This window comes from Terrapene carolina, unplaced genomic scaffold, assembly GCF_002925995.2.
Source record: "Terrapene carolina triunguis isolate 2854851 unplaced genomic scaffold, T_m_triunguis-2.0 Scaffold833, whole genome shotgun sequence".
In the NCBI taxonomy this organism is placed as follows: domain Eukaryota; kingdom Metazoa; phylum Chordata; order Testudines; family Emydidae; genus Terrapene; species Terrapene triunguis.
In genome coordinates, this window is record NW_020665184.1 from 435224 (window position 1) to 446760 (window position 11537).

Below are 11537 nucleotides of genomic sequence, written 5' to 3' on the forward strand. Positions count from 1 at the left end.
CCCACCCCCACCCTGCAGCACAGCGCCCCCTAGTGCTGGGAACCGGAGTCGGCACTAAGGGGGAAGAACCCCCTACTGACCCACCCCTACCCTGCAGCACAGCTCCCCCTAGTGCTGGGAACCGGAGTCGGCACTAAGGGGGAGAGAACCCCCTAGTGACCCCCCCCACCCTGCAGCACAGCGCCCCCTAGTGCCACACTGGGACATTGGGGTCTGCGCTGACTGCCAGAGGAGACCGCCCTCCACTGAGTTCCCCACCACACTCCCAGGAGCACAGCGCCCCCTAGTGCCAGCATTGACTAGCGAGGTGGCGAGTGCCCCCTGCAATGCCCCGGCCTGCTCAGCACGTGGGATCTGCTGCGATCTGCGGCCGGGGCTTCGGCGAGCAGGGCAACATATCAGAGACGCCTCCTACAACGAGGGCAAACCTGGACCTCCCTGCCTCCCCATCAGGCCACACAATGCACCCTCCCCCCAGCCGCCCCAGCCTGCCGGGCCCCCATTGGGTGTCACGGCGCTCAGACTTCCTCTAACGAAAAGCCACACAGGAAGCTCTGAAGCAACAGGAGAGCGATTTTTTCATATTTTTGTAGATGCACCGTAAAAAAAAAAAAAAAAGGGGGGGGGGGGTTTTTCTTGTTTTTTTTTTAATACCCAACCCGGCCTTGAAATCTACCCTCCAGAGGTGCCGCGGGCACCACCCCCGTGGGAGGCAGCCAGCCTGGGATGAGACCGTGACGGGGAATGAGCAGTGAGAATCATGGGCTCGCGGATAAAGTAAGACCCCTTTGATTTTCTCTGGGCGCCGACCTCACGCGGGGCCTGGGCTTTAGCAGAAGGGATTTTCAGCCCCTCAGAGGAGCCCCCCCCAGACTCGCACCTGCTGGATCGTTACCTGATCTGTGGAGAAAGTGAAATTGACCTTTGATCCTGAGCGGACACCGAGGGGGGCAGACGGGCCCCTTTAAGACACCCCGTCTTCGCTGGGTTCAATGCCTCAGGCCCCCACGAAGGGAGTGAGACTGAGGTGATGGAAGATTTCTCCCTTCGGTGGGTTGGAGGCTCGGGCGGGTGGACGCCATGGAGAACTGGCCGCTGCAAAGGGGTGGCAGGGTCAGGGATCCCTAGCTTGGCAGGGTGCAGGCTGGGCTGTGCCAGCTTTGGGGTCCATCTCTTTCCAGCGCTGTTCAGCAGCCGGGCAACCGTGCCCAGGTTTGAGCTAGCCAGGCAGGTGAACAGCCCTGGGTTCTCCCGGGCAGGACTGCGGGAGCCAGGGGTGGGGGTCGTCCGCAGTTGGGAGGGGAGTTCTCCTCCATCCTCTAGGCAGGATTATGGGGCGCATCAGGGGTGGTTTTTTAGCCCACTTGTGGAGCTGTGTCGGCTAATCCTGTTGCTGTCCTTTGGCTTCTTCTAGCCAAAGATTCATCCTGCTTATGGATGAATTCAGCCTAACCTCAGAGAGGCGGGTCAGCGTTAACGGCCCCCTCTTACGGGGGGAAACTGAGGCCCAGAGAAAGGGAGTGACTTTCCCAAGTCACTCCGGCAGTCGGGGCAGAGCAGGAGTGAAATAGAACACAAGAGTCCAGAATCCCAACCTCTCCCCTGCCACCACCACTAGACCCAACTCTCCTCCCAGAGCTGGGCCTAGAAGCCAGGGGGGGTCCCAGCTCTCAGTAAAGTGCCTTATCTCCATATGAGGGGTTCCCATTCCATGTGGAGTCTGGATCCGTCACCGGGGTCCTTAGCCAGGTCCCCCTAAGGGGTGCCCAACCCCCAGCTGTGCCTGGCCTGTGAATTAAAAGTCGTGTCCCCCCCCCCCCCAGGAGACAAGAAGTCTGAGCAGCCTAAATTGGGCCCTTCCTGAAAGGGTTTCCCCCCAGCGCCTCAGTGCATACAGGCCTAAGCTTGCTGAGCAAATCGGCACGGTCCTGTGACAGCCGCCTGTGCACTGAGCTGTGTCCGTTCTCAGTCATTAGCCTGGCCAGTGGCTATAGGTTCCTTTCTTCTCCCCCCACCAGGGAAAATCCCCAGAAGACATTTGATTTGTTCTTCGAGGCAGCCTGCCCCACATCTGCAGATGACGGTAAGTCCCTGAGCCCAGAGGCCAGCGCCGGGGCGGGCGGGTTGTGTGGGGTTTATCTGTGTTCATGGGGGGGGGGTGGGATGCAAAGGGAAGGGCTGAGGCAAATGGACACCGGAGTCTTAACTTCAGGTCGTTGGTTCAAATCCAGCCTACCTTCCCTGGGGCTAAAAGTGGATCTGGCAGTCAGGACTCCTGGGTTCTATCCCCAGCTCTGGGAGGGGAATTGAACGGGGTGGTGCTCAGAGCCAGGACTCCTGGGTTCTATTTCCAACTCCAGGAGGGGCGTGATGTCTAATGGTTAGAGCAGAGGGTGGCTGTGGGAGTCAGGACGCCAGGGTTCTATTCTAGCTCTGGGAGGGTTCTGGAGTGTAGCTGTCTAAGTGGGGGCAGGGGAGGGGACTGAGAGTCAGGACTCCTGGGTTCTTTCCTAGGAGTGGGGTCTAGTGGTTAGAGCAGTTGTGGCTGCGTGTCTCTTCCATTGCTCTGTGAGCCTAAAGACCCCTGGAAATAAGGGCCGTCCCATGGCGTTTATGGGGGGTTGTCTTCACGAAGGACAGCATTTGGGATGGGTTTGGCATCTGCAGTTCAGGGGAGACACGAAGAGCCTCCAGCTGTCTGACCTCGGGTTGGGATTTCCTCTGAGCCAAGCAGGGTCCAGCAAAGCCCGTGGTAGGATGAGAGTCCTGGGGGTGCTGCTGGGTGGCAGGGGAACAGTGGGGGTGGGCGTACATCCCTTGGAGTCACTATGACCCCAGCATGGTGCTTGGGGGGCAGGATGCTGCAGGAATTGGGTTGGGGGGCTCAGTAGGGGGCGCCCTCCCCTTGCAGTCCCTGTGGGCCCCACTGCCCCAGCGTGGTGATAGAGTTGACAGTTTCCCTAGCACGGTGTGTGTGTGTGTTGTGTGTGCAAGAGCTGAGGTGTTTATCCCACATCCTGCCTGTAGATTATTCTGTTCTGCCTCCTTAAATCCTCCTGCAGTTTTCTTGCCCTGGAAACTGTTATTCACTTCCTGTCCTAAACTGCTATAGCTGGCTGTTCAACAGCCCTTGCATCCTACCCCAGAAATGGCTGCCCCTCAGTGCCGGGCGAAGGATCCCTGTGTAAACAGTCCCCTGCGTCCCACTCCAGAGGTGGCTGCCTCTTAGCACCAGGCGAGGGATCCCTGTGTAAACAACCCCCTGCGTCCCACCCCAGAGGCAGCTGCATCTCAGCGCTGGGTGAGGGATCCTTGTATAACCAGCCCCCTGTGTCCCACCCCCAAAGTGGCTGTATCTCAGCACCGGGCAGGGATCCCTGTGTAAAAAGCCCCCGCACTCCCCCCCAGAGGTGGCTGCATCTCAGCACCAGGCAAGGGATCCCTAGGTAAACAGCTGCCACACGGTACCCCAGAGGTGGTTGCATCTTGGCACTGGGTGAAGAATTGCTGTATAAACAGCCTGTCAGGCATTACAGCCCGGCTCACAGTGGGGGTTACTGTGAGGTCCTGGGAAATCAGAAACCCCTTCCCCATCCTCCTGCGGGGGGAGGGAGCTGGCTCCACGGCCAGGGCAAGGCCGGGGTTCAGAGGTGCGCCCCCCCACCCCCACGCAGAGCCGAAGGGCCCTTCCGTCTGGGCCGCTCTCAGCAGCCACAGGAAGTGGCGAGGCGGGAGGTGGAGGCAGCTAGCGTGTCTGGTGCGGAGCAGCAGAGGGGTGGGGGGGCATCCTGCCCTGCATGGGGGTAGTGGGAACCCACGCTCCTGAGCGCTAGCTGCGGGGGGTAGGGGGGGGCTGTCCCAGTGGGAGGCTGCTCTGGGGGTGGGGGATGGTCCACTAAAGAATCCAGGTGCAGAGACCGACGTCCCCCGAGCCCACGGCTCCCCCAGGGACCTGTGTGCATCGCGCGCCTCCTTGGACCTTCAGAACCAAACAGGCCCCAGCTGCTGGGGCGGCCGCTCCCAGCCTGAGTCCCCTCCAGTGTCCTACCCCCATGGGCCAAGCAGCTCCGAGTAGTGGGCCCACCTAGTCTGGTACCCCAGTCAGACCCATGGGCCCACCCAGCCTGGTATCCCGCCCCCCCCGGTACCCCAGTCAGACCCATGGGCCCATCGAGCCTGGTATCCCGCCCCCCTGTTACCCCAGTCAGACCCATGGGCCCACCCAGCCTGGTATCCCTGACCTCCCTGCTACCCCAGTCAGACCCATGGGCCCACCCAGCCTGGTATCCCGCCCCCGTTACCCCAGTCAGACCCATGGGCCCATCTAGCCTGGTATCCCGCCCCCCTGCTACCCCAGTCAGACCCATGGGCCCACCCAGCCTGGTATCCCTCCCCTTGTTACCCCAGATCAGACCCATGGGCCCATCTAGCCTGGTATCCCGCCTCCCTGCCGCACTAGATACAGGGCCTTTCTTCTCCAGGGTGCTGGTTCTGGAGGCCTGGTTGGCTCCAGGAGGTTGGGGAATGGCCTACGGGACCTTTCACCGCTCTTAGCTGGTGGGACTGGTTGGGTGCGGGGGCGGGATGAGATGTGGAGCTGCTCTCCTCTAGGGGGTGCCAGCTCTGCTCTGTTCCCTGGGCAGGGAGACTGGCAGGGAGACTGGGCATTTCCCCTCTGGGTTACAAGTTCAAATCCAGGCCACTCTAGTAGCATCCCAAAGTCATTACCATCCAGTGGTGCTGATTGGTGGCCTTTATGAAATGGTTGGGGGTTCAGGGGGAGCTGAGAGCCAAGACTCCTGGGTTCTATTCCTGGCTCTGGGAGGGGAGTGGGGTCTAGTGGTTAGAGTGGGGGAGCCAGGACTCCCTGGTTCTATTCCTGGCTCTGCCACTGTCTTTGGACAAGTCACTTCCTCTCCCTACTCCCCACTGGTGAGGGAGGTTGTGGGGCTCAGGGAGCGTTGGCAGGGGCTTAGGGGTCTGGGGGGCAGGGGTGTCATTGCGGCTCTGTCTCTGCTTTCCCCACAGACCCCCAGGTGCTGAGGCAGTTCCCGGAGGAGTTCGATGACCAGGTCTGTGCCTCGCTTCTGCGCCCCTCTGCCAAGCGCCATGTTTCCCCTGTGCCAGTGGAGGCCAGTTGAGCATCAGCCGCTCACCCCACCGTGCGTTGGGGTCAGGCTGGTGTGTGGGCCCGGAGCCATGGATCTGGGCTTAATCTGCCCAATGCCCATCTAACCCAGGATCCCCCCTGCCCAGAGATCATAGCCTGCTCTCTCCCCCTCCCTGCCCCCTTGCTCAGACCCATGGGCCCATGTAGCCCTGCCATCCCAGATCAGACTCATGGGCCTGTCTGCGGATTAAACCAGCAAGAAGCACAGGGGCTGTCTGCGTCCAGTAGCCTGGGTCAAAAGAATCCCCCTTAAATTCCTTGCAGCTCAGTCCTGGCTTCTCGTCTGTTGCAAGGGCTGGGGTGTTTGATGGGGCTTTTTGGCCCTAGGGGATTTTCCCTCCAGGCGGGGGCAAAGAGCCGACAGGAAATAAAGACGATCTGGCCTTCGCCCCCACCCTGGTGTGCTGGGTCCCTGTGATCTCTGCACTCAGGGGGGTATGTGTAATTTTCACCTTGCCTTCTCCAGGAATCCATCCAGATGCTGCCCAAATTCTGCTTCCCCTTCGACATAGAGAGGTACACGGCTGCGCGGGTGCACGTCGGTTTGTGCGTGTGCACGGGGGGTGAGGTCTGTCCTGGGGTCTCCTCCGCCCAATAAATAAGGCATGGTCCCAGCTGAAAGCCATCCCATGAGGCCCAATTGCCCCTGTCCAATCTGGGCTGGTGGGGGCGGGGGGCAGCTGTGGTGGAGCCTGGAGGAATCTTGATCCAGTGGCATTCGGACCAATCTGATCAGGTGCTTGAACTTCCCTTGGGGACACCAGCCGTTCCACGCTGCGGCCAGTGGCTCATGGCTCTCGGGGGAATGTAGCCAGGGGTCAGGTCATAGGCGTCCCTGGGCGGTGTCTAATGCAGAAAGCAGTGAGGGCTGAGGGCCAGCCTCCCCCTCCCTCGGGAGGAGGATAAAAGGGAGAGGAAGGTGCTAAGCACCTGGCAGGATCGGGCCCAGTGAGCCCAATGCACCATGGTTGGGCCCAGCAGTGGTATTCGAACCATTAGACCCCACTTCCCTCCCAGAGCTGGGGAGAGAACCCAGGAGTCCTGGCTCCCAGCCCCCGGCTCTAACCATTAGACCCCACTCCCCTCCCAGAGCTGGGGAGAGAACCCAGGAGTCCTGGCTCCCAGCCCCCGGGTCTAAGCACTAGGTCCCACTCCTCTCCCAGAGCTGGGGGTAGAACCCAGGAGTCCTGGCTCCCAACCCCCCCCCCCTGCTCTGGGTGTTGTCCTGGGAAAGTTACTGTCACCAGTGCCCGATGCTTTGGCCCAGGCCGGATGGCAGGGGGCTGGGGTCGGCCATTAGCTTCCTCCTCTCCCATCGGTCTCACCGGCTGCCCCCCCTGCCCCCGCAGGGTAAAGGAGAGCTCTGTGGTGCAGAACTTCACCTTCGCCCTGACCGACCTGGAGGGTAACCAGCGCTTCGGGTTCTGCCGCCTGGCCGGGGGCTTCCGGACCTGCCTCTGCATCCTCAGGTACCGCGCCGTGCGACTGGGCGTGGGGTGGGGGCTCCGCCAGGGGGCGCTCTCCCCTCCCTGTTAGTGTTAGGCGCACTAGGGGGCGCCAGTCTGCGTGTTTCAGAGCAGATATAAAACTACGATCCTGGCCAATGTATCAGCCCCCAAATTCCTGCTCCGTCAATTGCTTCTATTCCAGTGGAACCCTGGATTTAGGGTTCTTCTTCACTCAGCACCGGGCAAAGGATCCCTGTATAAACAGCCCCCGCGCCTCACCCCAGAAGCAGCTGCATCTCAGTCACTTCATCGCTCTGTACCTCAGGGGGAACGGCCCTTCCTTTGTCTCTTCAGACCCTGAGCTCTTTGGGGCACAGACTCTCTCTCACTCGGGGTCTGTTCAGCGCCCGGCAGGATGGGTCGCCTAGTGGCTACCATAACACAGACAATAACTGCCCCCCGGCTTCTCCTTTTTTTAGTTACCTGCCGTGGTTTGAAGTTTTCTACAAGATCCTCAACAACATTGCCGACCATTTAGCCAAGGAGCAGGTGAGCCTAGGACTCGTGGGTCCTTTTCGGTGGCTACCTCCACCCCCCCAGTCTCGCTACATCCTGATCATCTTGTCACTCCCTCGACCCCAGCTCCATTTGGACAGATCCGTTTCATCTTTCCTCTCTCCCCATCAGCTGAATGAACTGACCGAGCTCCTCTCCGCCCTCTATTGCCACCCGGTGCCCCAGCTGAACAGCCCCGTGAACCTAGAATTTGTAAGTATCAGCTCAGTTTCTCTCACTGGGGCGCTGCCTTCCCTCCCGGTCCATGATCCATCTGTATAGGGCGCTACCAAATTCATGATCCATTTTGGTAAATTTCACGGTCGCAGGATTAAAAAAATCGTCAATGTCACGGTTTCCGATATGTAAATCTGAAATTTCGTGGTGTTAAAACCGTGGGGGTCCCGACCCAGAAGTGGTTGTGGTGGGGGTCGCAAGGCTATCGTAGGGGGTTGCCACCCTCACTTCTGAGCTGCTGCTGGGGGCAGCGCTGCCTTCAGAGCTGGGTTCCCAGCCAGCAGCCGCGGAGCTTCCTACAGTCAGGGGCAGGGGAGGGGTTCCCATAGGTGGGTCTGACCTGGCCCCGGGAGTGGTCCATGCAGGGGAAGAGGAAGTCTGGTCCTTCCCCAGCCAGGCCAGGACTAGCAACTGGAGACTAGTGCACGGTAGGACCCCCCACCTGGGGTACCCCCAACCCTGGCCCTCCCTGGCTCCGGGCCAATGCTCAAGGGTTAAAGGGGCCTTGGACTGGCTCTGTGTGTGTGTGCGTGGGGGGGGAGGGTATAGTGCCCCTCCATCCCCAACCATGATGCCCTGGATGGTCACCCACCTGTAGACCAGCCCTTCCCCCTCACTTCTGTGCTGCTGATGGTGGGGAAGCAGACTTCACTCTGGCCACCCAGCTCTGAAGGCAGCGCAGAAGCAAGGGTGGCAATACCGCGACCCCCCTACAATAGCCAGATTTCTTGGGGGAGACCAGATTTCACGGTCCGTGACGCATTTTTCACAGCTGTGAATTTGGGAGGGCCCTACGTCTGTGGTACTGAGGCAGAGCTGAGATGAGCTGTGAAGAGAGAGGCACCTACAGGGAGGATGGTGATTTTGAACCAGATCCCCTGGGGGAGAATATGGACTGGGGGGATGAGATCTGGCCCATGCCAGACTCTGGAGAGGTGGGAATTGAACATCCAGATTCTGGGATTCCCACCTTCTGTTTGGCTAAGCTTTGGAGCAGGGTAAAACTTGCAGCTACTTGGAAAGTAAGTTGCTGATTTTTCCCCCCCCCTTAGCAAAATTTTACCAATCGAAACTTTTTAGCTTTTCCTCTAAAGTTTTCTGCCGAAAATATTCGACTTTTTGGCCGAAAACCAAAATATTTCAATTCAAACTAGTGCTGAGGGGCCTCGTGGGAGTTGTAGTTCAAGTGCCTCATGCACCCATTCTCTATGGGCCAGCTCCCTGGTTGGACTACATCTCCCAGGATGCACCACCTTCTCCCCTCATAGTGAAGGGCAGGGGTGTGACCGAGGAGTCCCTGGCTGTGGTGCATCCTGGGAGATGTAGTCAAACCACAGAGTCTTTCCTACAGTGGAGAACGGTAGCACGAGATACCCAAACTACAACTCCCACAAGACACCAAGGTGCCGTTTTGAGTTGACATATTTTGGTTTGGGGCCAAAATATTTCAGTTTGGGGTATTTTGACAAGATAGCGACACTTTCCAGAGGAAGCAGATGCTTTCGGGGGGGGGAGCGGGGAATCCATTTAGTCGAAAACCCAATTTTCCATTGAAAAATCATGGCTCTTCAATCTAGGGGCAAAAGGGCTAACAAGATCCAGTGCCCGGGAGTTGAGGCTAGCCAGGTTCAGACTGGAAATAAGGCGTACATGTGTGGAAACAAGTGAATGGAGAACTGATATTTAGCTTTTCCCACAATACAAAAACCAGGGGTCACGCGATGAAATGAACAGGCAGCAGATTTAGTCCAAGCAAGAGGAAGTATTTTTTCCACACAACGCACAATTAACCAGTGGAACTCACTGCCTTGGGATGTTGTGGTGGCCACAAGCATAACTGGGTTTCAAAAGGAACTAGAGAAGTTCATGGAGGATAGGTCTATCAACAACTATTAGCCAAGGTCAGGGATGGGAGGGATAGTTCAGTGGCTTACGCCTTGGCCTGCTAAACTCAGGGTTGTGAATTCAATCCTTGAGGGGGCCACTTAGGGATTGGGGGCAAAAATCTGTCTGGGGATTGGCCCTGCTTTGAGCAGTGGGTTGGACTAGATGACCTCCTGAGGTCCCTTCTAACCCTGATATTCTATGTAACCCCATGCTTGAGGTGACCCTAAATCTGACTCCCAGAAATCAGGAGGGGACAACAGGGGTGTATTTCTCCAAAATTGTCCTGTTTTGTACACTCTCCCTGAATCTCTGGCCACTGTCGGAGACAGGATACTGGGCTAGATGGACCATGGCTCATGTTCTTATTGGTTGTTTTTCTAAAAGGTCTGATCTGGGAATTATTTGGGGGAAGTTTTATGGCATTTTGGCATTAAAATCTCTTAATCCTCCGGACCCCACCAACCAAGCCCGCTCATCACGCTAAGGTGCACGGGTGTCCTGCTGGTGATGCGCACGCGCGTCTCTATATTTTTATCCCCTCGTTGTCCCGCAAGGACCAGAAGTTGAACAAACTGAGAATAAGCACCGGCAGCTTTCTGAATGGCCGACACAGAGACCGGAGCCGGGAGCTGGCGGGCGGGACCGAGTCGGTGAGTCGGAAAACTCCGCCCGATTTTAACCAGCCGGAGTGTGCCGACTAACCGAGCGATCCCTGACAGTGCATGGTTCCCCCCCCCCGCCGGGCGGTATGATCACCCCTAACTGGTGGCACCTGGGGAGGAGGGGCAAACTGTGCACCTGGAAGAAGAGGACCCCCGAATCTTCTCCTCTTTCTAACCAGGGGAGCAAACTCAGCCGCCAACTAATTACGAGCTTAACGATGATTAACCCTGTGTGGCTTGGGTGAACAGCACTAACTCCGCAGCACGGCCCCCCCGGTGGCGGGGGCCGTGCTAACGCCACCCCCCCTCTCCATTACAGCCCTCCTACTTCATTGCCCCGGACCTCGGCAGCCTGCCTACCATCCCGGAGAGCGTAAGTCCCTGCGCCCCCTCCCGGGATGGGCGGGTTTGGGGGCTGATTCAGGGGTGCGAAGAGCAGAGGCAGTGGAATGAGGAGGTGCCCTGGTACTGAGTGGGGCTGGGGGGAGAACACTACAGGGAGACTGAACGTGAGCAGTGCAGGGAGAGGAGGGGGTGCACTACGCTGCGCGGCAGGGTGGGGTGGGCAGGGGGCTGAGGGGGAGAGCACAGTGTGCTGCAGAGTGGGGAGAGAGGAGAGCACACTACACTGCAGGAGGGGGAGAGCTCACTGCGCTGCAGGAGAGGGAGTGGGTGCTCACTTCACTGCAGAGACGGGAGGGGGAAAGCGCAGTGCACTGCAGGAGGGAGAGAGCACACTTCACTGCTGAATGGCGGGAGTGGAAGAGCACACTACACTGCAGGAGGGGGAGAGTGCACTTCACTGCAGAATGAGGGGAGTGGCAGAGCACACTACACTGCAGGAGCGGGAGAGTGCACTGCGCTGCAGGAGGGGGAGCAGGTGCTCACTGCGCTGCAAAGGGGGGAGGAGGAAAGTGCAGTACACTGCAGAGTGGGGGAGGGGAGAGCACCCGGCACTGCAGGAGGGGGAGGGGCACGCATTGTGTTGAAGGGGGGAGTGCACTGCGGCGGGAAGGACAGAGGGGGAGATGGGATGAAGGGGTAGCCGGGGAGAGGGGGGAGCCTGGCATCTCTAACTTCTGCCCCGGCCTCTGCCCGCAGAGGAACCTGACGGAGTTCGTGGTGGCCGTGGATGTGCCCAACATGCTGCAGCTGTACGGGAGCATGCTGTATGAACGGCGCATCCTGCTCACCTCCAGCAAGCTCAGCACGGTGAGGGGTGCCGGGGGGGGCACTCAGCTGTGCACGGGCACACGCCCACTGGGGGGGGGTCGCAGGGATGTGCCCTGGCACATGCATGAAGAGGGGGGTGAGGATGTGCCCTGGCACATGCATGCAGTGGGGGTGCGGGGACATGCCTTGGCAGGGGCCCTGGGGGTGTTGGTCAGGGGGAGGTGCCCTGGCCCATGCACACAGCCCGCTACGGCCCAGAGCCAGGACTTGTGACCCCCCCCCCAGCCACCAAAACGGGGCATTTCTTCAGGCTCCTGCCTCCCCCAGATCTCTCCGTTCCCCCCCTGGCTCGGTGCCCCCTCTCCCCCCACTGGAGCAGAGTCTAAGGCTGTGTCTGTGTCTGTC

At 59.3% G+C, this 11537-nt stretch overlaps 1 protein-coding gene across 1 annotated transcript in view; it reads left to right on the plus strand.

The window, feature by feature from the left end:
* Positions 1–760: 760 nt before the first annotated feature.
* The window catches only part of LOC112123671 (DENN domain-containing protein 1B-like), a 22390-nt gene continuing 11613 nt past the window's right edge, over positions 761–11537 (plus strand). Inside the window, exons 1-9 of the mRNA XM_029913698.1 lie at positions 761–777; positions 2019–2083; positions 5029–5072; positions 5637–5686; positions 6520–6639; positions 7098–7167; positions 7306–7386; positions 10279–10332; positions 11061–11178. Coding sequence (XP_029769558.1) covers positions 761–777; positions 2019–2083; positions 5029–5072; positions 5637–5686; positions 6520–6639; positions 7098–7167; positions 7306–7386; positions 10279–10332; positions 11061–11178 — 619 coding nt within the window. The remainder of the gene's footprint in view (positions 778–2018; positions 2084–5028; positions 5073–5636; positions 5687–6519; positions 6640–7097; positions 7168–7305; positions 7387–10278; positions 10333–11060; positions 11179–11537) is intronic.